This window comes from Ochotona princeps, unplaced genomic scaffold (assembly GCF_030435755.1).
Source record: "Ochotona princeps isolate mOchPri1 unplaced genomic scaffold, mOchPri1.hap1 HAP1_SCAFFOLD_1918, whole genome shotgun sequence".
NCBI classification, from domain to species: domain Eukaryota; kingdom Metazoa; phylum Chordata; class Mammalia; order Lagomorpha; family Ochotonidae; genus Ochotona; species Ochotona princeps.
Window position 1 is genome coordinate 28,556 of NW_026696396.1, and position 27,249 is coordinate 55,804.

A 27,249-nucleotide genomic window follows, 5' to 3' on the forward strand; every position below is an offset into this window, starting at 1 on the left:
AAGCAGCACTCCTGTGATCAAGCTCTTCTACAAGACACGCAGCATTCGTAAGTTCCGTATTTCCACCCATGCCCGCAACATACAATTTTCTGCGTATTAGTCATTCTCAGACATATATGTGAAGGTACACCTTCCTGACAAGAGGAAAGAATTAGAGCGCCATCAGCATATATATGTATATTCGTATACATGTATATACATGTACATGTACATATATGAACATGAACATATACAGTTATATACACGTGTATGGACGCCGGCGGCGCTCCACAGTGTACATATGCATGCTGTGAATGTAACAAACGCAAACGCAGAGTCTGAACGTTGTGCTCTTACATATATATGTGTGTCTGCGTATGCGTGTTTCTGTATGTGTTGTCTGTGTGGCTACTCGCATGTGGGTGAGTTGCGGGAAGTGATCTTCTGTCTTCTGGGGGATGTGTATGTCATACTCAAGACGCACTTCAATGATACGTGAGAGCCTGTGCATGTGTGTGTATATATGTATATATGTTGAGTGTGTGTGTGTGTGTGTGAATGACAGAGAGTGTGTGTGTGTAGATATGTGTGTACAGGCTGCAAATGTGTTTTCTGTTGTGTGTGAGAGAGAGACAGAGACAGAAAGTGTGTGTGTGTATACATATATATAGAGAGAAGATGTATTTTCTGTTGTATGTGTGTCACACAGAGTGCGTGTGTGCGTGTGTGTGTGTATGTGCTTCGAGATGGCAGTTGTAGAAGTCGTTAGGGTTTAAGGTACTTGTGTGTCTGTTTATTACTGCGGGGATATCTGTGTGTGTGTGTGTGTGTGCGTGCGTGTGTGCCTCTGTGTGTGTGTGTGGCTACACGTACGTGTCCGCGCACGTACTGAGGGCCAGCGGGTTATCTCCTACGTGTGTGTGTATGTATGTATATATACACAAAGACATATATGCGCGTCGCGTGTGTCCCTGTATGTATGTGAGAGCCGCGATTGTGTTGGGGAAGTGCAGTGAAACTACGAAGACGACAACAACATGAACATGCCTGATTGAGAACTGAGGAAAGTATGAAGCAACGAGAGACATATGGCTGCTGCTCTTCAAAGAAAGCGGCGTGCTGCAGCAGAGCCGTAGCGTCGGGAACTAAAAACCTCTCCTGTAAAAGAGCCTTTTGTCTTCGTGCTTCTGATACGCCTGAAACAAGGGCGAAATCACACAGACACACACAAACGTATGCACACACACACACACACACACACCTATCCGTCAACACACACGTACTGATATGTACAAATATACACATGCACGCAAAGACTATATATATAATTACAGACACATACACACAGACGCACACACATACAGACATACACACACATTTGCGTCTTCCCCACCTTCCTTGCATCGCGTTACCCCCCTGAGACGTCAACGTCGCATGTCAATCGAGAAAACTGCAACTTTCAGCACAGACGGTGCTATCCCGTTGCGTACATGTGTGCTGTCGGCTAACCATGACTCGTTCGGAGAAAGCTTGTAGAGGCAGAGGAGTACTATCGGAGAACGCGTATACTGCTGTTATGACGTTGGATGCAGCTACGTAGAATGCCTGCGGCAATGGATACTTAGTGGGCTCGCCCCAACTGACCACAGAAAGAAAGCAATAACGACTTTACTGCCTTCCAGTGTTGCTGTATTTGACCACGGGCAATAGTAGCAGAGTTCATGTTGTCGTACATGTGCTGCTAATGCCTTCCCCCCCCACCCTTCATCCCCAGAGCAGGACCTCTGTGTACTAGATGTAATGTGCAGCTTCTTAACATCACTGTCACTGCTTTTTCTTTCTCTGCTGCAGCCGATCGTAATGCCTGACACTGCTGCAGCTGCGTAGTGGCTGCTCCCGTTTCCCTCTGTTAATTCTACTCAATATCACTTTGTGTTTCGCGCCACTTGGTCTCGCTCCTCCTGTGTCTGCTTTGATTTAGACTTGTTTGCTGCTCTAGAAGACTTTGTGATTGTTATCTTAGAGCTTTACAGGGAAAAAAGCCCTAACTGTAGCATACTTTGTAGTAATGTCATCTCAAATACATTACGAGAAACATCCTAGCTCTATTCCAGTCATACACATTTGTTTTTCGTCTACTGCTACTGGGGGTGTACACACACTGTGCTGGGCACAGCTACATTGTTGCTGCATAACTTCTATATGATACCCCACTTGCATGGCTAAACAATTGCTGCTATTATTGTGTATGCTATGTTCACGTGGCTATACTGTGACTGCTGATGGTCTGTGTGTGTGTGTGTGGATGTTTCGGTCCTAGAGTGGACTGAGAATGTATGTTACGTTCATGCGGCAATACTGTAGCGGCCACTCGTGTGTGTGTGTGTGTGTTTGTGTGCGTGTGTGTGTTTCGGTTGTAGCGCTGACGGAGAGGGGGAGAGTTTGCTCACAATTTCTTTCCCTATGGCTCATATTTTTGCTGCTGACTGCTTTTGCTGCGCATGCTATGCTACTGCTTTTACAAAGCGCTGCTAGTGTTGCTACCTCTGTTCGGCTTTTCATGAAGAGGTAGCGTAGAAAGAGAGCGTTGTTTTAGCCGCTATCATGATATGATAACAGTTGTCTTTTTGCAGCTGGTGGTGCACAGCCGCCGGATGCTGCTGTTGCAGGGGTTCTCCTTATTACCTGGGGAACTGTCTTCTTCTAGAGGCGAAACTTCTAATCGTTTTGATGGGCTGGCATACCCTGTGACAAGTGCTGCAGCAGTTTGAGCTCTAGAAGCGGCAGTAGCAGGGTAACACAGACAACACCCCTCAATCCCACATTTAACATCTTCTCGTAGATACACCTCACGAACAATCTTTCTTAGTTTTCCCCGCTTCGTGATCTTCCAGCAGATAGCTAGCCGTCTTGTCTCCTGTGGTGTGTCGTCTTCTGTCTCCTCTATATCCTGCTCTTCATCCTCTTCTTCGCTTTCCATCGTTGCTGCTGCGGCTGCAGCATCAGGCTCAGCCGCATCTTGCATGCGGTAGCTTGGATTGAAGACCATCTTGTCGTCTGTGATAGCCGCAGTGAAACATTTTCTCATATGCAGCAATGTGTACTTGGGACTTGTTATCCCTCTATGTGCCTGAGGAGGAGAATTACAGATCACCACGATATAAGGTGTTGCTCAGAGTTCTGTGCACTCCATCGGTGTATGTGTCAATAAACTGCAATAATTCATGTGAATTGTAGTTCTACAAAGTCTCCCTGTAGGCACAAAAGGAGCTGCCGCAACAATATGTGTAGGTAAAGCTCACACTTCCGACCATGTCGAGACATTTACTAGACATAAGACTTGCGGAGAGCGTGGTCGTCATCTTGGCGACACACATACATGTACTAACGGTCCCCTGTTAGAGGAGATCGCGGAGCGTTATTAACGTGGCCTATCAATTTTATGCTGGCAGCATTTGAGGCCGTCACCTGGCATTGCATAAAAGAAGCGAGGCGAGCGATTTGACAGATTCATAAGAAGAACGGAGAGACACTTACAATCGCAGTAACTCAGAGGCCCGCACACTTCAGGAGGCACACGTACGGCTTGCATAGAGGCTCCAAGACACTGTAAACACTCAGGGGCGCACAAAAAGACCAAGGCCTCGTTGCAGCCTCAGTGAACAATGCATGTTCACACGGAAACGAACCCACAAAGGGATGGTTACACGCACATTTTTACGGTCAGTGTCCCATTCTGTGGTAGGCTCGACAGGCAAAGAGAGTCGTAGACGGCCGCGCCTCCGCCAAGTATTTCCACACACTCGGAGTCATGCTACTATGTGATTAAGGTAGGGGCCGGCGTCCAGCGTCGATGATGTGTGTCTGCAGATGTGTCTGTGTACATTCATACGTCACCAATTCGTACAGAGGCGGGAGTCCAGCCGTACCTGGCCTTCCTAGGAAAGGGAGACAATTACCTTCACGTAGATGTCAATTTAAGCAGTGGGCCTAGGGCTAAGTCTGCGACGAAAAAAGAAACGCACGGACCCACGAGCTCGTAATGTTAGGGACTAGTCACTCATTTGCAGCTTGTCTGGATGGGTCATGTACCCAGATAGAGAGCGGCTTCCTGCATCCCTGCGGCGCAGACCAGGGGGGTCACACATGGAGCCGAGACATCGAAAAACAAACCAGCCACAAGCTGTTTTCCCAGCGCAGTCATAGTTTATAGCGTCTTTCTTTACAATGAAAGGTAGAGTAAAAGTATTTTTAGCTTTTTAGTCCCGTTTCCATCGATAACACTGTGTGGACCCCACGCGTCCCTGGGTGTATGTACGCCTTGTCGCTGCATGCGGGCGCTTAGAGGGGAAACACATGCAACGCCGGGGACATCGATGCTCCACCTGGGAACCAATATACATAGAACTGTCGGTGCCACTGAATTTTGTGCGCATTTCCGTTCTTTTGTTCATATAGCCGCCATGTCCCCGATTCTACGAGCTTACATGCGATTCACCCTGTCTTCATAAGACAGGATACCGCGTAGCTTTCGAGAGTTGGTGGGTGGATTCGCCGATGCACCGGGCTGTGTCCCGCTCTTGCTCCATCAGTTCCTTACTTTTGGAAAACGGGTATTACCTGCTATGTACTTCCAAAACTCCTGTTTTGTCACTGCCGTCTTCCCCTTAAGGCCCCTACTGGGTTCGCAACTGCGTATTATCAGATTCCTTGTGCGCATGTGCGCCGTCGAGCCGGTGCCAAACGGAGGACATCGTCCGACGTGTGTGTGCCAGATAGTTGATTTTTAGCGTTCCACCTGTATCAAAAGCCACACAATGAGATAGGAGTATCAACGCAGAGGTATCTTTGCTTTTTATGTCGCTGTGCAGGCCTTCATTATCCTGCCCTATGTGCCTACAGATATTTTCCCGCTACCTTACACATGTACAGTGAGGCTGTCTTGTCCTCCTCGCGTGTCTTTTTCTTTATCTTTCATTTATGCTTTTGCCCGTCTGATTTCAATCACCATGTCTCCTTATCGTCCACTTATATTCCATGGTAAACATTCTGTGGTCATATATCACCTTCATGCGCCCTTGTGATCTCCCAGACCGCCTCTACAGCTGTCTCAACCACCACGTTTGTGCATGTTAATGTCGTGTCTTTTCTCCAGTAGATAGTTCAAACTTCGTCTGTCGTTAGTTCTGCATAAGGCTATCTGCGGTGTAGCTTGCCTATTCAGTGTCGGGGACCCTACATTGCCCCATCTTTGTTCCCTGTTGGATATGTATGAAGCGGACCTACCTTGACCTTTCACCTGTCTTGCTCGCGTCGCTCCATCTTTCTGCAGCAGTGTCGCAACATATTGCTGCGGTGATGAACTTCACATAATCAAATACTTCCTCGCCATTCCCTTTCACTTGCACGTCTTCTGACCATTGTCTTCTCACTAGTCTACACTACTGCATAGTCCCCCACATAGTAAATACAAAATCGCTGTGCTGGCATGAGCAAGCGTACGGTTTGGACATGACAGAAGAAGACAGCACGTTCTGAGGCGGCCACTTGAAAAGGGGAAACACGTAGTCAGCACGCAGAAAGAAGCTGCTGCAACTCAAACGAGCATCTACATCAGAGGCGCGCTTCGGAAACACATGTAGCAGCGGGTAGTATGATATATATTGAAAGAAAACCAGTGTAGACGGCAGAAAATAGCAGCAGCAGTACCACTAACTGAGCCGCAGATAATTTTCATTCGCACAAATGGTGACCTCAAGCCACACTCAATAAGCGCATTTATACGTACGATGGCAACATTTGACTTACACGAATTCCTCCTTTTCAAACAGTCCTACTAATACTACTGCTGCTGCGGCGGAGGGCGGTGGTAGTATAATGATCGCCAGTGATCGGGTGAACACTGTGCGGAGACTGTCCGTGCAGCTGTAGAATACGAAAAGACCAGACAAAAACATTGAAGAGTTGCATATCTGACACAAAACCACCGTGGGCCGCGCTGCAGCAAACAAGGCATAACAACATTCACGAGGTGTGTGCACAGCAGTCAGAAAGACTATTGAAACCTCAGCAGTGGCTACAACAGGCACCAGCGATGGCACATGATATTATCGGAAAGTCCAACATCGAGACGCAAAAATTGTTAGCTACCAATATGAGAGACGCGCCCAAGTACGAGCAGCAGCAACACCAGTCAGGCCAGCGAGAGACTATGCGAGTCTGCAAAGTGAGGCAGAATCATCATGAGCGCTTGGGTGGAGATAGCTCATCACAGCAAGACAAGAAAGAAGTTGACCAAGATGCGAAGCAGCGTTTACTACGCAGTAGTCCCCTTACGCATGGTTGTGTTGACGAGCATGTTGATGCTGCGCGGCAGTTCTGTATTGAGGAGAATGGGGGACGAAGAGGAAGAAGCGAAGATAACTTACGTCGGTTGAAGGAAGCGGTAAAGATGTATCTCCCCGAGAATTACGACTTCGAAATGGAGAAGGCGGTGCAGCGTATTAGTGCTGTAGGTGCGAAACATGTGGCTCTCCAAATGCCCGAGGGTCTAATGCGTTGGGCACTGCAGTTGGCAGCAATAATCAAGACATTTGCTGCTTCAGTTCGTGAAGTAACAATACTGGCAGATGTCACTTATGGTGCATGTTGCATTGATGACTTAACTCCAGCAGCTCTTGCGTGTGACTTTCTTATTCACTACGGCCACTCGTGTTTAGTACCCCTATCACATCATCGTGCTCCGCATGCGGAAATTGCTTCTACTACTGCTACTACCTCTACTACTAGTACAATCGGCAGTAAGAATGCGTCTGCTGGAGAAACGCTGTTGCATTCTTCTTCTTCAGCGTACGAAATTGCTCCTAGTTCAAGGCTTACTAGACATCAGAGAAACGCTGCTGCAAGTCCTGATGATGATCTCCGTGCTGCAGTGACAACTTGTGCTTCTGCTGTCAAAGAGCAACGCCAACAGGGTGGTGGTCGTTTGAATGATAGAACTGCTGGCGATGCTCCTGCTGATGATTATCAGAAGAGTAGGGGCAGTCATAATGTCTTCGCTGCTGCTACTGCTCCCCCCACGTATACTACTACAAGTAGTAGTACTCGTCGTTCTAGTTGTAGTGGTAATAGTAGTAGTGCTGGTGTTGCTGAGATTGCTGACGACGTCAATACTACTACTACTATTAGGGAGTATTATCCTGCTGCTGGTAAGAACACTGCTGTAGTTGAAACTGCTGTTAATCCTGGTGCTGCCACTACTACAACAACAACGAATAATACTACTACTACTACGACTATACCACCACCACCACCACCACTTAGTGTTGCTACTGCAAGTAGGCAGCATCAAACTGGCCGTGGTCGTCAATATACTACTCGTATTGCTACTAGTGTTGCTCTCAATAGTGGCGGTCACACGTCTCTGGATTCTACTGCATGTGACGAAGGCGAGTGTGATGCTGCCTCAGCGGCTTGTGCTTCAACAACTTCTTCTTCTGTTTCCCCCCAGGCAGCTGCAACAATAATAACCGCAAGTCGTGGTACTACCGAGAGTACAGCAGGTATGTCAGCCGTCATGGGGAGAGAGTGTTGCTTCAATATGGCTGCCGCTACTGCATGTGCGGAGCAGATACCTTCAGGCCAGTGCCCCTGCAGACACCTACTGCAGCAGAGAGGAACTGTCTGCGACAGCGACAGCAGCAGGAGCAGTAGCAGCAACAACAACACTAGTGACCACGGGGGCAATGGCCACTGCTGTGATACTACCTGTGACACAGAGAAGATATGTGCTTCCAGATGTGCGTGCTCTTGCGGTGGGAGGGGCGGCAGCAGCTGCAGCAGCTGCAGTAATGACAGAGCTTTCAGTAGAACCCGCACCAACAATAGCACCAACAGCAGCAGCAATAGCAACAGCAGCAGCAACAGCAACAGCAGCAGCAACAGCAACAGCAGCAGCAACTGCAACAGCGGAAGCACCAGCCCGGGCAACAGCCCACCTGCCAGTAGTAGGTGTAGCTGCTGTAAGTGCACGAGCACCAGCATTGCGCGTAAGATTGCTGCATCTTCCTTCACTGTTTCTGCTGTTGCTGCATCTACACCACAGGAGGAGACAAAGCAACAGCATCCCAACGACCAGCACCAGAGGCAGGAGGAGAAGGAGGAACTTGAGAGTGCCAAGGCTGCTTGTGGTGATGCTCCCACTAGTGTTCGTGCAACCCCTTATGTCGCTGCACCCACCACAACTAACATTGCTGTTAGCAGGCCTACTCATACTACCGCTACTGGCGCTGCCGGTGCCCCTCCTAGCTCACAATGTGATGCTACGTCGGCTGTTACTACTACTACTACTACCATAACGTCTGCGACTGCCAATAGTGCAACAGCAACTACTGCTAACTGTGCTGTTTCTGCCCCTACTGTGGCTGTCAGTACCACAAGTCCTAGGACCTTTGCTGTTGCTGTTGCGGCTGCTGTTGCTGGTCCCTCTGGCAGTACGTGGGGCACTACGTGTGGCGCCGCTGGCGCTCACGTTACGGAGGGAGCTGGAAGCCAAATGCTTGTTGATAAGACAGGGGAAGAGGAGAGACGACAGCAGCAAATAAGGGCCCAGCCTCAAAAACTTGGGCAGGTGCGCAGTAGCAAGTTACTTGGCTGTTTGTATGTATTTGTCGATATACTACTTGACCCGCTTCCTTTATGTGAAATCCTCAAAACCAATTTTTCTCGCAGTCGTCGACTCGCGCTTCTTGGAACTATCCAATACGCTAAATTCATCCTTGTAAGTCCTGCGAGAGTAATACGGAGTAGGCCCAAGAAGGAGAAAGCGGAGAAGTCTGGTGGGTAAGAGAAGAACCTTGCAGCCATAGTCACAGTGACAGACACCGAAAGCAGTGGATGGTTGTAATACTCTCAGTTGTTGTAATCATAGTAGTACTAGTCGTAGTCGTGGTCGTAGTTATAAGTTTAGCAGGATATAATAGCAGTAGTAGTACAAGTTGAAGTAGTAGTGGTAATAATACCTTTGCACCAATGGCAACATACATTGTGTGTAGTGGTCGTCGTAGAACAGTAGTATTCGTAATAATAATAATATTAATGGGGTATTGAGGTGACATTTGCATTAGAGCGGCAATGGTAGCGCTGTTTCACGTTCTCACTACACACACGTGTATGTAGGGGGATGCCTGTAAACTACTCTCAAAACAAATACGTACATGTGCGCACGTACGTGGGCGCATATACGTTGTAGTAGTGGTGAACTCTACCCAGAGCTGCATATGAACTCGTACGAAGGCGTACACGCATATAGGTTGGCACATATATATATGAACTAAAAGCACATATATTTCGACGTATGTACATGTAGTAGGATATTGATACGCACATGGGTATAGAGCGTGTTTGATATGCATATGTACAGAAAGTTTGCACGCATGTATACCTCTAGAGGGGAGAGAGCGAGAGAGAGAGGTAGGAAGAGTAGGAAGTACAGGGGCTCTGTATAGAAGAGAGAGAAAACACGATGATGATCTATGCGTGTACACTGCATAGACACGTTTACGCACTCGCAGGGAACGTCTACGTGTATGTGTATAGAGTCTTTATTTCTAGCTGAATAGAGAGTTCGTCTGATTTTTTATGGGGACGAAGGGAGAGGGAAAGCATACGCGTTTGTAGGGAAAGCGTATATGCTTGCTCATAACCTTGATACGAATGTGTCAGTACAGTTCATTCCCTTATACGTATAGAGACGAAACATATGTAGATGTAAAGAGAGTGTGATGTACGCACAGGCGTATGTTTGTGTGTTTGTGTGTGTGTGCGCGTGTCTGTGATTGCTGTAGGCCGTAAAGAAGCGACTGAAACAAGACGGTCATTTTCGTGTAGACCCCCTCATACCACAGAGAGCGCCACTGACAGCAGGAGAAGTTCTCGGCTGCACAGCACCGAAGCTGCCTGCAGCGGCTGCTGGTGAGCAAGGGAGCGCATCTTTGATATGATGTATATATAGAGAGAGAGAGAGACTCTTTCTCCCAGCAGACGAGGCGTTCTACGGCTGTAGCGATTACTCGTTGGGTGTGCATCGTGTCTGCGGGTATGGGATGTCTGTTCCTACGTGAACATGCAGAGACATCTGTCTCTGTGAGCATGTCTGTGTGTGTGTGTGTGTGTAGCCTTGTGTATGTGTGGGCGTGAGTGTATGTGGGTGTGGAGAAGACGTGTGTGTGTGTGGGGGGGGGAAGGGGGGCATTTGTGCTCGTGGATGGGGGACTGCCGACGACATGCAGGGAGGTGGTAGCAAAACGAGGTCCGTTATAGTAGTAATAGTAGTGCTACTTCTAGTATTCACAGTGATACCAATAGAAAAATACCTCTAAGGGTTTGTAGTGGTAGCACCAGGAGTGGTACTAGTACTACTACATTATACATATATATATATACATGTGGTGCGTTTAGACTGCTGTTCACATCCCTTTACACGCATACATATGTATATACATACATGGGGGTATCGAGATACTTTCTTCCGATTTGCACATTGATACTAGTGGTAATAATAGTACCAGTAGTAGTATTACAGTACTCATATATATGCGCATGTCTATTATATATATATTGATGTGTTGCGTTTGGAGTGCTGTTTTACCCCTGTGTATGTATACATATGTATATAATACATGGTGCTCTGGGGGTATTCTCTCCCGATTTGTATATATCAATACTCGTCGTTCAAGAATAGAAACAATAGTACTAGTAGTATAGTATTAACAGTATTTCTCTATGCATATACATATATATCCATGTGTTTTGAGTTCGTTGCGAAGAGAGCCCGAGAGTGTCGCTTTCTTGCCCTGCATGCGCATCCTCTTTCGGGATGTCTCTGAGTCCATGGGTAGGAACGGGGGGTTTCCCTGTCTTCCTGCACTCTGCAGATAGTGCTGCCAGCAGAGCTGTCAACAAAGTGCTGTCCCTACACCTCTATATGCATATATGTATATATACATGATGCCATTGAGGTAGTCTCTCCCAATCTGTGTATTAATAATAGTAGTAATAATAGTGGTAATTGTACTAGCAGTAGTTTTAGCAGTAGCAGTAGTAGTATACATGTGTATGTATGTATGTTTTCGCGGTGCGCTTGACATGCTGCCCCGACTGCTCTGCTGGACTGTCAGTCGATGTCAGCTACCGCCATATACTACACAGTGCACTGTGTAGCTACGCTTGTGCTACTGCGGTCGCTGTTATCATTTCTGGCTCTCATTTTTCTTCGAGTTTCTTCGGCAGCTGTGAATGGTGGGGTAGACGCACTTGGATATATATAGCTGGTTGAACACGCTGGTCTGGTCAGCAGGTTACAATGTACTAAATGTGTAGGAAGGCCTGTGTTGTAGCTGGTAGTTGCATGCAACGCAGCGTTCTCTTCTCTAAACACTCAGCGTGCTGACGTAATATATCATTTTCTCTATAATCTGTATTGTAACATATATGTGTATATAGCAATGTCGATTATATTACGTAGTATTAGAATATGTATATTCGTGTCTGTATATTACGTATTGTATGTATAGCATTCTATGTATATTAAACATCATACGTATATCAAGTTTCTCATATTTCATATTATATGTTTATCACCTTCCATACATTAGATATCATATATGTGTCTTTTTCCACATTGTACATGACTTACGTATATCACTATCCATCTACTGAAGCATAGCATACGTATAACACTCTTGATACATTATATATATTCTGTATAGCTCTTTCCATATATCACGTTGAAAGTGTACAGCATTACCTGTGTATTTTGTAATGCATGTGTATCTATCTCTCAATATTACGTATAATATTATACGGATCTCACTCTCTTTATACTACATATGTTTGACTGTATGTCAGTCTCTATATATTACATATCATGTGTGCACAGCACTTTCCATATTGAAGACATTATATATATAGTGTATATATATATAGTGTATTATATATATGTATTGTGTATCAAATATGTATATGGATGTATATATATATATATATTATTTTCATATATCGTATGTATATTATTCCCGTATGTCACGTAACATAATTAATATATCATTTTCATGTATTACATGTGATCTTCACGTCATATACGTATGTATGTATATAAATATATCCACCGTGTACTCGTGGCGTTTGTTATAGAAGCTGTGGTGATCTATTAGTATAAGAGAGAAACAGCCTTGTTGTAAGGCTATGAGAAGCGATCGTTGTTTACTTGCGGGGGAGGGCGCTCCTATGTAACATACATTACCCCATATATACATGCACGTATATGTATATATGTAGATACATTCTCCCTCAGACACTAAGAACTTATGTATTATAATAGGTGTTAGTCCATCAATAAAAGAGAGAAAAAGCCCTACTCTACACTTCTGAGACACAAGTATTCTTTATTTGTGGATGGGAGCCACTAGACAGCGTATACATTTCCGTATATATATATATATGTATATATATATATATATATATATTTGTACCACCATATACAAGTGCGTTGCGTATATGAATAAGATGTGCTACGACCGTGTTAAACGACTGCGAGGCACGAGTGATGTGTACATGAGGAAGCGAGGGGCCACTACACATAACTCATGTTGCTGCTTCATGCATTAGTCATGCAATTCTTGCCCCTTGTTTTCATTATCATTGTCTGTTTCGTTGTTTTGCTGCAGTTGACAATGACGTCGAAAAACTTACTAATATGTCTACCGGGTCACTAGCGAGAGGCACAGCCACAGGGAAACCGTCAGAAGAGCGACCTGCAGCACCAGGAAACGCAGCACCAACAGCAGCCCCAGTAGAAGCAACACCACCACCACCACCAACAACAACAGCCCCAGCAACAGCAGCAACAGCAACAGCACCAGCGGCGTTACGACCAGCGGCAGACAGTTCCGGAATAGCAACAGCAGTAGCCACAACAGAGTGCATGAGTAAAAGTAATGGATCATCAGGAGACTTGGTCTCACGTGAAGATACAGCACCGGGAATGGATGTCATAGAAGGCGAGAAAGCACCAGCGGCAAGCGAAATAGCAACAGTTGATAATTTTGATAATGCAACGGAGAGCCAAGTCGTCGGAGGCTGTAGCCATCATGGGTTGATGAGGAGACATGAGGGAAAGAGCTGTCTCCAGCAGACAGCGACTATGAAGAAAACCCCACACATTATTATCGAACGAGCAAGAGCAGCAGTAAGAGCATCAGCAGCAGAAAAAGTCAAGCGTGTAGGTAACTCTCTTCAAGAAAATTCAGAACCTTCAGAGGATGTGGAGGACGTAGGCCGCAGTGCAAGAGGAGTAGCAGCAGCAACAGATGACTTGGTGCAGCAGCTGCAGCTGCTTTCCCTGAGCACCAACAATACAGCAAAACGGGAATCGCAAGTGCGAGATGAGCACACCACGCCCACAGATAGCTGCAACCAAAGCACCGGCAGCAGCAGCAGCAGCTACCACAACAGCACCGCCTACGACAGCAGCAACAGCACTAGCAGCAACAGCAGTAGAAGGAACAGCACTAGCAGCAACAGCAGTAGTAGCAACAGCACTAGCAGCAACAGCGATGGCGCCAGCAGCAGTGGTATGAGTAGCAAGAAGGGGGTGGTGGCTTTGTATGATTACAATAGCTCTCTAGTGTGTACACGTAGAACAGCAGACGGAGGACAGCCGAATGCAGGCGAAGTAGTAGTAGACGATGTCGTTTTTGTTGCTGATGGACGCTTTCATTTGGAAGCATGTATGATACAAAATCCTACTCTGAAGTTTTTTCGATATGACCCTTTCGTCAAGGTAATGCGGGTCGCAACAACACAGCTAGTTGACACAGGCCCCCTCATCACATGTATACACACAACATACGTATCTCACACGGTTGTTTATAATAAAAGGCTCTTCTTCTTGTTTCTCGATGTATACACAATCACCAGTGGTTGATACACACGCTTTCGTAGAGTACGTGGGTATACATACATGTATGTGTACATATATTGCTGTATACACACATTTGTCTATATATACATATATATATATGTATGAGAAAATGTATGCTATGAAGTGGCCCCCCCTTACTGTATGTATATATATATATGTATATTTATATATATATGTATCACTGGAATGTATGTGCTCTATAGTAGCCACCCCTCCTCTACTTGTTGACACCGTTTGTATATCATCGCATAACGAGAATAGTGTTCCTCTCTCCTATAACAGTGGACTAGCATGTGTTGTACCACACACCTCGTAAGTATATGGAGCGGTATATACATATATATATATACATTCTCACATACATACACATGTATGTATATATATATATATGTGTATATATGGGAATGTATATGAAGTTATATAGTGACCCCCATCCCCCTTGTGTGTATACTGTTCGAGTTTTAGAGCACTAGAACGGGACTGCTTCTCGCTTGCTCGTCAATCAGCTTTCACGTATCCACCCCGTATAGCACTGTTGATCAGTACATTTCACCTACGCATCGTTGCTGCTGCTGCTGCTCACGTTGTTGTGTGAGAAGGTACGCCTGTAGTAATCGTGTATACGCCGCTGTTTCTCTTAGGTGTGGGGTTTCTGCTGCTGCTGTCAGCTCTTCCAAAAATGTGAGGGGGAAGCTTACTGCTCACCCACCTGCCATTACATGCACGGGAAATCTCATACTGATGCAGACGTATAGTCTTCTTACGTATTTATGTTGTGTATTGTGGTGCATGCATGTGTGTGCTGTGGCTACTCTCCTACTCTGCTTCTTCTGCTCTGGGTCACGTATGGCTGCTTTCCTTCTAACACACACAGACATGCTGCCTTTCTCTTGCCTTGCTGTTTTTTCTTGTAAAGATCAATCCTGGTCTTGTGTTGATCTTCAAAATGTACGAGAGATACCGGCAGCAACAGCCCTATATGCATGTACTTGCATGTACCCGAGTTCATATATGTTAATGTTTATATGCTTGTAGGAGGGTGTCTACGTCTGTGTGTGTGGGTGGGTGTCCGTGAGTATGTCTCTGTGTATCTGTGTATCTGTGTTTGTGCCTGTTTGACTATGTGTGTGTGTGTGTGTGTGTGTGTGTGTGTGTGTTACTGTGCCTGTGTGCGTATGAGCGTATGTATGTATGTGTGTGTGGTATGTCTGCATGCGTATGAGCGTATGTATATGTGTGTGTGTGTTATGTGTGTGTGTTACTATGCTTGTGTGCGTATGATCGTATGTATGTATGTGTGTATGGTATTTCTGTTTGCGTGTGAGCGTATGTATATATGTGTGTGTGTGTGAGACACTATCCTTGTGTGCGTATGAGCGTATGTATATTTGTGTGTGTGATATGCCTGTATGCGTATGAGCGTGTGTATGTGTTTTTGTGACTGTCTGCATGCGTGTCAGCGTATGTATTCTTGTGTCTGTGCATATATATGTCTATATGTGTGTGAGCGTACGTACTTTTATGTGTGTCTTTGTAAATATATATATATATCTGTATGAGTATGATCGTATGTATGTCTGTGTCTGTGTTTGTAGGTGTCTCTATTCGTATGAACGTATGTATGTCTGTGTTTGTGTTTGTATGTGTCTGTATGCGTATGAGCGTATGTGTCTTTGTGCGTGTCTATATGTCTTTATGCGTATGAGCGTATGTATCTATGTGCGTGTTTACATATGTCTGTACGCATATGAGCGTATGTACCTCTGTGGATATGTGTGTATATATATATATACATGTCTGTATGCATATAAGCGTATGTAGCTCTGTGTGCGTGTGTGTGTAAATATATGCCTGCATGCGTATGAGCGTATGTATATCTCTGTGTGTGTGTATACATATGTCTGCAAGCGGTTCCTGTGGTGGGTTCACACCGCGCCCTTGAGCAGTGATGGTAGCAATCGAGCCACTCGTTCTCTCATACGTAGATAGTTGGTGCTTTTTGAAAGCAAAAACCCCGTTTCCGTACGACTGCATCTATGCGCTAACTATTACGTCTAGTATATTAAATGATCTGGTGCCCTCTCTATCACCTCTAGTATATTAGATGCTCTGGTACCCTGTGTGTCACATACAATATATATTAGATGCTCTCGTGCCCCCTGTCTATATGACATGTAATATATTTATATTATATATATCGTGTATATATAGCAGATTATAAGAATATATACAGTATAATAGTTTGATGCTCTCGTGCTTCCCTAGCTATTAGGTATAATATATATTGGGTGCTCTTCTGCCCTGACTACCACGAGGTTTCGCATACGGGGGTGCTCTATTCTGTTTATTACTATTATTTCTACGTTACCTGTATGAGATCCTCATTCAAGACGTATCTCCTGTTTACTCTTGCTGTTGATAACGAATGTGTGGAGGAGATTCTTATTGAGAAAGTCACCCTTCGCAGGTGATAACGTGTATCATCTATATCTCATATAAAATTCCCAGTACGCTACGTGCCACCTGTTTCATATATACTGAAACCGCTCACATACACACAGAAACACACACACACCCACACAGAAACACACACACACACACAAGCACACACAATTATGCACACACATGTTGAGTGACGCGAGATACGTCGAGATGCGTACTAGTAAATAATGAAATGATATCATCAGCGAGTGTCGTGTGTGTGTGCAGACATTGTAAGCCTTGAGGTGAGAGACCCGCGCGTACAAAACCTACTTCAGCTGTATATATACGTATATGTAGGTGTATATATATATATCTATATATATATGTATACATGTATATATGTATATGTTTATACGTATGTATATGTATTGATATACGTGTCTGAGAGACGAGTACGGCCGCTTTATGTAGGCTGTGAGAGAGGGCGAGTGATTGGGGGAGGGGAGTTGTAGGTAGTAGGGCAAACAGAGAGGTTAGGTGGGGTCAACATTATAGTGGAGATGTTGATACATTTCATGTGTATGTAGGAAGATAGAATAGAATTGGTGGTCATCATATGTGGTGGAGATATTAGTACATACCACATGTACGTTGAAAGTCAAACAATAGCGGTGATAGTCATCCTTACGAAGATAACAAATACGTAGCATGTTTGTGTAGACAACAGAATAGTGGTAGTCATTCTAATCGAGATGTGGGTACACATCGAAGTTCCCCCAAGAGTACGCTACGCATGAGTACACATGTGCACAGAAGGAATCCTGAACTTCACATATATATATATATATATATAGATGGATATATATGTGTACATATTTACATATATATATGTATCATATGTTTGTATATGTATATGTAAGTATATATGGAGTTATATATGTTCGGGTATGTGTATATATATATATATATATAGCAGAAAGGCACGTATGAGACATACGTAAAGTGATGGCTACGCACCAGATGTTCACAGCGCGCACAGAGGTGACTGTGTGAGACACACGCATAAAGGAGACAAATCCCTAATATAGACATACACGCGTCCCCGTGGGCAACAAGAGATGTTAAGCAGTAGGAATGGTCAGAACAAGCTCCACGTATCAGACATGTAGAGTGTGGGCATGCAGATCGTGTCAGTCAAACGTTCCTAGAGAAACCGTATGCAGGATATTCTGAGATACAGTCTTTACGTTGGTGTGTGTAGCCACCCAGACATATATACATACATATATATACATGTATATATCTGCACAGTATGTGGAGTGAGCTACATGATACTATATATATATATATATATGCATGTACTAATCTGCACAGTCTGTGGGGAGAGAGCTACGTAATATCATCTATAGTTATTTAAGTACTTACGTGCACAGTGTGGGGAGAGAACACTATAATATCATCCATATATAGAGATTTATATACTTATCTACACAGTGTTTGGAGGTAGCTACTATATATATATGTACTTATGCACAGGGTGGGGAGAGAGCTATATAATATCATGTATATGTGTGAGTATATATATGAACTCTGCTGCCCAGGGTGTGAAGAAAGCTACATAATATCATATATATATATATATGTACGTATCCGCCGAGTGGGTGGAGAACGCTACATAATATCATATATATATATATGTACTTATCTGCACAGGCTGGGGAGAGAGCTATATAATATCATGTATATGTGTGAGAATATATATGAACTCTGCTGCCCAGCGTGTGGCGAGAGCTATATAATATCATATATACATATATATATATATATATGTACTTACCTGCACAGTATATAGAGAGGCCTACATAATATCATCTACATATATGTATGTACTTACCTGCACATTGTGTGTGGAGTGAGATAAACATATTATCATCCAATCGTATATGTACTAATCTACACAATGTGTAAATAGAGCTACACAATGCTATAAATGTGTTAAGCGTCCTCAGAGTGTGTCAGCATATAGTGAGGGCTGACGCTTATAGTATGTGCAATGACCACTACACTGCCGCGCTTCAGCACACACATGTACTAGGAGCTGTATGCTGGTAGAATCCCCATTCTCTTTGTAGGCCGGTAGACACTATGTAAGCCTCCCCGACTATTCATGCGACCACTTGCACTCTCCGTAGAGAGCACTTATAGTATTGTCAGTGTGCTGCAGGGTTGCCATTTCACCCAGTGCTGCTACAATTCTTCCTATAACTACTGTTCAATACCGATATGCATGCATAGATATGTGATGCGAAAGATACTCCTCTTATCGTCCCATATATATCTATATATGTACGTATGTATACATACATATATATATATGGCGACAGCAGTGCGTTAGTGACAACGTCTTTTGTGTGTGTGTTAGGAGGAGGTGCCGCCGTGACACACAAGCCACAGCAGCGTTTTCTGATTATATATCCTCTCGGTTGCATTTTATTGTCATGGTCGACAGGAAATCGACAGCAGCAGTGCGTTAAAAAAAAACCTGCTAGCGGCAGGTAACACCAGGAGTGCCGTATTGTTGGCGCTGCTGCTACTTCTGCTACTGCCGCTACTGCTGCTACGGGCCGCGTGGCTGCTCGTATGACTCTCTCGTGCTGCTTTGCTTTCTGTGCAGAGGCTCTTCCGCGAGTCATACCATACGACATCGAAAGGCTCCACCGCAACAGAAAAGGCAGCAATACAGACAGCACGATGTGCTCGGTCCGTCGCGTTGCTGCTCAGCACTCTGGGAAGACAAGGCAGCGTAGGCGTGCTGGAAGACCTTCAGAAGCTGCTGGAGAAACGTGGGCTACCGTACTGCGTGGTGCTTTTCAGCGAACTGACTCCGTACAAACTGAAGCGCCTGGGGAAGCGTGTTGACTGTTTCATTCAGGTAGATCCCCGATTTTCAGTAGCTGGAGGGTTGCCTGCGACATCACGTACAGTACAGAGGAGAGCGCCAATGTATGCAGGACCTCTACTAGTGTTCGTTTCCTCTTACCTCGATACAGCTGCCGAGAACACACACCACCCTTCGCACAAGCATTGTGGCGCATGCGCTGACCCCACTGCTTTTGAGCTCCAACACACAGCAGAGCCTCAACGCTCAACGCACTGGCGGGTTGCTGCTGACGTACATGTCTTTCTCTCTCACTCGCATCTCCCTGCTCTCTGCTCTGTCAGTGACATGCTTTCCTTTCCTCTCACAGCTCTCTCCCAACACACACATATACTACTCAGGTGTTCACTTGACGACCTGTTCACATATATATATATATATAAGAATTTCCACACATCGAAGTGACACTGTGTATTATACCTATATATGTAGAGGAACTTGTGCACATATATGTAGGAGTTTCCACACATATGTGTGATAACTTGTATACCTATATATACATATATATATATATATATATATGTGAGGTCCTGTACACGTATTCATGCAGGCAGTCGTGCACACATATATGTGGACAGCTCTGCACATATATACGTGAAATATGAACACATGTATTGTAGTTGCAGACAGATGCCTGCGTGTAAGAAAGGCTGCTGCAAAAAAATATGCCAGCCTGTATGAAAGGTGGCGACAAGTGCATATACCCACACCAGGTATGTAAATTGTGCGGTTGGGTGTGAATACGCCCTTCAGTTTCTGTGACACCCGTTCCATACTATGTGCGCAGTCTGTGGGTGTGTTGTATGTATACGTCAGTAGTAGTTTGTGGGGCGTGAGTATAGGATGTATGCACAGTGTGGCTGTGTGGTGTATGGTGTGCGCCCCTGAGCCTTAAAGACGTGCAAATATTATGTAGGCAGCGTGTGGGTGTGTATCTGTGGATCGCGTAGCCTCTGGGTCGTCAGTTATCACAAGTGTGTGCAGCGTGTGTTTGTGTTCGTATGTGTCACGTAGCCTCTGGAGCGTGCATATATTGTGTATACCGAGTGTGCAAGTATACGTGTTGCTCGCTTCTCAGCCCTTGGGATAGTGCGAATAGTGTCTGCGACATATGCAGGCGACTCCCACCCGCAACAGGCCCGAGAGCGACGTGCACCAGACGCTTCCGACTGTTCGCACACAAAGTGCGAAATATGTTCCTCCATACTACTACACTTCCTATGCTCATTCCTGAGGAGTTCTGTGTAACGGCAACAACCTGTGTCTCTTCGTGCGTGTGTGTGAGTGTGTGTGTACCTGTCTAGAATCTCCAGCCACCTCCCTTGGCTAGCCGCTCTCCCTGCACTCCACACGCTTTTCGTTTGTCAGACGTAGACACCACAGGGAAGGCGCGCCTTCTTGCCCCTTCGTGCAGTTTCACACAAGCGCGTATCACTGTAGCAGTGAGTGTCTCTATTCGATACATGTCAAGCAACGCGGCGTACTACCCAAAGTGCCTTTCACCCCTGTCTCACGACAAGAGGTGGTGTATGTGAAATGCATTGAGCTGCACGCGCGTACACGACCGACCCCTTCCTGCGTGTAGCTGGGCGGAACTGCTGCACCTTCTGTACATGTTGCTCGCCTCTTCGTAAGGGGCTGCCACGTCAGTCACGCGATGGCCACTAGCGAGAACACACACGTGATACTGTGAAGAGAGCTGGTGAGGCTCCCCCGCGCGCTTGCACACGTACTAGAGCACGCTGCTGCTCTCGTTGGTGCTACAGCGCTGCGTGAAGAGCCAGAGATACTGCGGCTGTACATGCGCGCCTCACATACACATGTGTGTGTATGTGTGTGGTGTGTTAGGCCTCTGACCTCGACGTACAGTTGGTGCAAAGACGGTATATGCAGCCAATTTTCCAAACACTTTTACTAGTAGATCTACTGCATTTCTTATGAGTAGACTCCCATTTTTAGTATAACGATATGACTACTCTGAGATGCTATGTCTACTACTGATATGCAGCTACAATGACTACAACTCCTACTCCTACGACTGCTACTAGATGTTGAGACTCACCAGTGCGTTTATATGTATATATGTATGTATATTCGTATGTAAGTATATCGACTACAACTCCTACTCGTAATACTCTTGTCTATTTATTATTACGAGTGTTTGTTTATATGTATATATACAACCATAGTGACTACAACTCCTCCTACGACAATTGACAACTGTTAAGCACCAGTTCTTTTATATATATATACACATATATATATAGGTTTACATATTCAATATATATACATACGCGACCATAGCGACTACAACTCCTACTGCTACTAATACTACTACTACTAGTCATACATAATAACCAGTGCTAATATATATATTATATATATATATGAACATATGCAACGCTAGTAACTACAACGTCCTACTCCTACTTGTACTATTCATTGATTATCACCAGTGCAGATATACATACATATGTACATGCAGCTGTAGTGACCCCAACTCCTACCACTACTACTACTGATTAGTGATAGCGACAAGTGCTCATATATAAACATATGAAGATGCAACTACAGTACTACGACTCCTACTCCTGCTGCTACTAAAAAACTGATAATCACCAGTGCTTATATAAATATATATGCAACTGTAGCGACCCCCACTCCTGCTCCTACTCCTACTAGTGTTTATTAATAATGATAAGTGCTTTCGCTGTAGCAACGCGCGCGAACAGCAAGAAGTACGGCGCTCAATACGATTGTCCCCTCCACCAATGATTTGACGCATGAGGAGGGCTTTCTTCCTTTATACATTTGATAGCAAGTGGTGGGCGTGTCCACACAAGGAGCCGGCTCGTCGTCTTTTCCTGCGCCATTTCGGCCTGGCCTACATATATATATAGGCGAAGAAGGATTCATGCAGCGTACGTGTGTTTTGAGTCATCAAGTCCTCAAATGCTTCGCATTCCTACGAAATTGCGTGAGCAGCTTTGTGTGTACTGGCGAGAAAGCCGATGATTTTCTGCGGATTAAGCGAAGACAGCTGCGTCGTAGTATTTGAACGGTGGATATACACGTAAGGGTACGAAAGGCCCCTACGAAGTCACTGATATCACTAAGCCGCTTTCTTCTCAATCTCTTATGAGCCAGAGCAACCTTGGGCACTCTCGCTGAGAAGCCTAAGCATTCGCTTTGGAGGTACTAGTAGGGCGGGCTTCTACGTCACTTGTCTTACTACACTTGTCTCAATGTCTGTGTTGTGAGTGTTTGTTCTTGATGAGGAGTACGAGCTGTACATACTTTTTTGCACCACACACACAGTTCCGCCGTTTGTCACGTACACGAGTGTATGTTGTTGATATGTATGTGCCGGCTCAAATGCTATACAATATGACTTCTCGGAAACTCTGCGCGAAATTGCAGGAAACGATGTATACTTCACTAAAACATGTAACAATTAGACACAGGACACACACACATATACAATATACATATACACGCGCAGACAGGCACACGAATGTCCTTTGCTGCTGAATTGTTTTTAGTTGCAAGCGCGCGGAAATGACACGGCGAATGCGTTAGCGCGCTGTGAAACGTAGGTGAGTACTTACGGTTCCACCGAACTCTCTCTAAACTCCCTCACGTCGTGTATTCCGCGGACGCATGAACATTTTTCCGTCACATCTTTCCTCTTCTTCACTCTTCCCTGTGGTACTGTCGCCACACGCGCTCGTGTCTGTTTCTATGCGAAGAATCACAACTTGTTGTGTGGTAGCTTCTTGTGAATATCTTGCTGCTTCCATATATCCTAGGTTGCCTGTCCTCGATTATCTATCGACTGGGGAACGGGATACGCTACCGGCGGTCGGCCGCTGTTAACACCCTAACGAAGCGCACGTTGCGTTTGGACAGCAGCCGTATTTGGATGGTGAGGTTCTCTTTTTATGAGAGGTACTACTCCTTAATTATATCCTGCAAACATGTTACTATTCCATGAGCTTGAATTCTGACACACATTTGTGTGTGCATCCCTCTGCGTGCGTTTTTATCACGCGTAGACACAAAGAAGAGAGGAACTGCGGGTCGGGAGCAAGCGAATGCACGCCCGATACGCATATGGAAAGCGACTACATAGGCACGAGTCCCTGTCATTCCCACACTGAAGCATACATATATCTGCGTGAAAATTAGTATTCAGATCATGAATTGACACACATATATATATATATATATATGTACGTATACGCATGAGCTAATTTTGCAAGTCGGCCTCAGTAACCCTCCAATGATTAGACTTCAACACCGAGACGATGTTCTCTTGGAAGTGATCGTATTGAAACAGAACAACAGCGCTCTCAAAAACAGGTTTTTTGCACGGGATGATTGAAGTAGCGTGCCTGTACGCTTCCCTACGTTGTTTTGTGCAGATATTTGTATGCTCTGCACAGCCCTTTTACGCATATCGCTCTCGCTAGGAGGCGTCTCCTGCAACCAAGTGCACAGAGGAGTATATCTATGTTTCTGAACATACCTCTCCGCACTGGGCGCAGGTGCAAGCTGTTTTTCTGCTTGCCAGCGATGAAAGACAAGCAGACCGCAGATGACACAGATTGCTGTAGAAAGCTGAATATATGAATATATTGTCCATGCAAGTGTGCAAACATGGGTCGGGGCCCTTGTCATTCGTGGCATCTCTGCCTTGTCCTGCGGCTACTGCGCAAAAGCTTGTGCGTCACGCCATTGCGTGGCCGCTTCTTTGCAATACGACGAGGCTTGGTTCTAACATAGGCAATATGTGGCGCATGGATACGCGAAATTTACGAGGTAGTGCCCTGCGAGAAGCGCTTCGTCGTGCAAGCACACAGCCGTGCAAGGAAGAGTTAACGAGCAGGGGCATGCGACGACCATGTCCTACTGTCTGACAGTCGAGTATAGCTCTTCAAGTTGGCGCTGCATATTGGTCTAAACGTCGATAAGGCACGCAGCTGTGTACGCTTTCGCTAATTGTGAAGAGGTCTTGTCACTGCTGCGGATGAGTCGACCCTTTTTCACAAAGCGTTGCAGGGTGCTCTCTTCTCGGCATGTCCTGCTTAGTACATATAATCAGCGTACACATATCTGACATGTGGATGTGCCTTCGCAAAGGACCGGCTGACACGCCCACTTGCATACCTCAGCGGAAGCAAGGAAGTACATATATATATGCACGAAAGACATGTACGAATCTGCAGTGCATCTCAAAACATGCTTGCAGTCTATCCGAATGGACTACTACAGCCGTGACGGGGGCTTGTGGACAAATTACAACCCATCGGGGTAAGGACGTAGGGAAAGCCGCAGCTATTAGTATATTGCTAGTGTGTAAATTTCTCATGTATTTGCGCAGAGTAGGTAGTGTGCCTTGTCTTTTCGTACGTACACAGCGAAGTGTCGTACTCCAGCACACGAGCGCAGTCGAAGGGTGGATGTGGAGTGGATACGTGTGAAGATTCACCGGTGTCGAATAGTGTAGAATCCCTGCACAGCACGTACTACACAGCCCTAATATTGTGTCTCTGTGCTTTGTCAAGTGCAGCCACATCTACATGATGCACATCGGGTTCTAGACACCTGTGTGCTGCTGTCCTCGTCGCCGGATCGTGCCGATGATTCGAGTTTCAATCTCTTTGTTTGCTGTCGGCGTCTCTCTTCTATTGATTTCCGACTCATTAAGATCCTACAACTGCAAAGAAGAAAACGTAGTTCCACGGGTGGCATTTCATGCTACCCTGCATCGGCCGATACGAGCATGGCGCGACTCTATACATTTCTGCTCCTGTGTGAATGTTGTTGCGTACGTGTGCATGGCTCCCGGACGTTAGGACTGGGTCGCAGATCCTTTTCCTTGCATATAACCAAGAAAAGCTTCGAAGAGCTTGTTCTGACAGGGAAATGTGATGCTGCCTGCTTGCAGTGATTCGTTGTGGACACTTCGTATATCATGTCTGTGAGTGTGCGCGCGGCGGAGTGCAGCGTACTGGCAGGAAAATTCAGTTACTTCTGTTGGGTTCATCTCCCGCTTGTTCACCAGACACGGCCACCCCTTGCACGAGGAGGAAAAGTAGAGTCCGTCTGACTCCGGCGTGATTACCTGTTGTAGCGTTTTAGACTGAGGTCTTGTCAACTGCCTGCTGTCTGTGGACGTCTTCGGCCAGAATTTACTACAGGAGACCGGCGGGCACGTAGTGGCCCGGCAGTAGCAGGCAAATCCGTACGCCTTTACCACAAAACGATATAAAGTGCAGGCTATCACTTTTTCGTGTTCTGTACACGACGCCAGCGGTTTTTTTGTTCATACCTGACGACTTCTCGCTGTATGGTCGCTGGACGTTGCTTCAAGGGAAAAGCTCTGTGCACAATTATAACGTATGCCGGGAAGTCGTACATGCAAAGAATGCTTTGATCCGTGCCGCTGGTGTGCCCCTGTGTTGAATCTAAGGACTTGGCATTGCTTGAGCTGCCTTTTCTTACGTGCGCACAGCGGGGCATCGAAGCGGCAGTTTGGCTCCTGCCCTCTCCGTGCAGGATCGCAAAGCGCAACTGCGCGCACGCTTACTTTCTCGCCAGCAAGGGCGTGCGCAGCAGCGTCAGTGGAAGTTAAGCTAGAGGGGGAAGCGCATCCGGACAGATGAAGTATAGCCTTCACGCGATCAGCTACCATACGACACCTGACGGTCATCAGACACAGTACTTGCGGCTACCGTACAAACCCCACATGCACACGCAGTAGCGCAGGGCTGTTTTGTAGTCAAAGCAACAGTAACTCCATCTGCAGACGCGCGGCTAAGCAGGCAGCAGGCAACAACGAAGAACGCCGGAGGCATGGGTCTAAGAAACTGAGCTCCTGCGCGTCTCATCGGAGGGAGATGGATGCTTCTGCTTCGTGACGTCCACCGTGGAAGTTGGCCGGTGTACAGGCAGCATATATAGGAGAGCTTTGTCTACGACAGCTCAAAAGTGCTCAAGATTGATCTTTTCTTTGTGTTGCAGCCTGGCGGATACGAGATGATCAATGTCACTGCAGTATTTTTGCTGTGCATCTGCTTAGTGTTGTGTCCTCTACTTCCTGCCAAGCATTTCCTTAGCGAGCATTGTGAAGGGAAAACTCCAGCAGGGTGAGTTCAATTCTTTCTTCCTGAGAACCTTGTCTGTGCTGCAATTCGAGCCAGCTCTCATGCGCACGTATGAGAGTTGATGCGGGCCTTGACCGCACGCTGGTAGCAAGGTTGTTGCGAGAGCGCCAGCCACGCATGTGCTGTTCGGGAAAAGGGTGGTACAGCGCGCTCTGCGACGCGTTGGTAGGAACAAACGAGTTCTTCTGGAAGCATGCCACGTGAAGAGGCCAATCCCGTGGGCTGTGTGAATCTCTTTTGAATTGAGGTAGTACCGCTTCACACCCCCGTACACGAGGCATGGTGGTGTGCAGCGGCCGTGGGCATGACTGGACCTTAACATCTTGCAACGCAAGGCCTGCGACTAGTTGTGAGAGTGTGTCTGCGACTGTTGGTACTCAGACATCTTTGAGGAGGCGAATTGTGTGGGAATTTTGAACAACTTCCTTGACGTTAAGCAGCGAGAAAACGAAATCAGCGCTTTTGCCTTGCAAATGCTTCGCTGCCCGTGGTGTCTTAAAGAAGCGACTGCGAGCAGAACCACATGAAGGCGCGGGTACTGTTGGTGCAGCATTTCCAACGTCAGCGGCGGTACCAGGTAGCATACCGGTTGCCCCAGAATTTTGATCCTCTGCAGTGTCACGCACCAATCAGCGCTTTCACACATATACGAGCTGTTGACTGCCCCTCGTCCCGCGTACGTGCAGTGGCTTACTGGTACTCCATACCCGGTGTGACATTGAAAGTCGGACGTTGTAGGTACACACGTCCGTTCTCGG

General features: G+C 46.0%; 1 protein-coding gene across 1 annotated transcript; it reads left to right on the forward strand.

Annotated features, from left to right (window-relative positions):
- Positions 1-6,073: 6,073 nt before the first annotated feature.
- LOC131478833 (uncharacterized) lies at positions 6,074-25,964 on the forward strand. Its single transcript, XM_058659410.1, is given in 10 exon segments — positions 6,074-6,807; positions 8,620-8,758; positions 9,825-9,951; positions 13,008-13,819; positions 19,059-19,316; positions 23,132-23,200; positions 23,202-23,247; positions 24,574-24,581; positions 24,583-24,643; positions 25,840-25,964. Coding segments are annotated over 10 exon segments (2,379 nt in total).
- Positions 25,965-27,249: the final 1,285 nt, after the last annotated feature.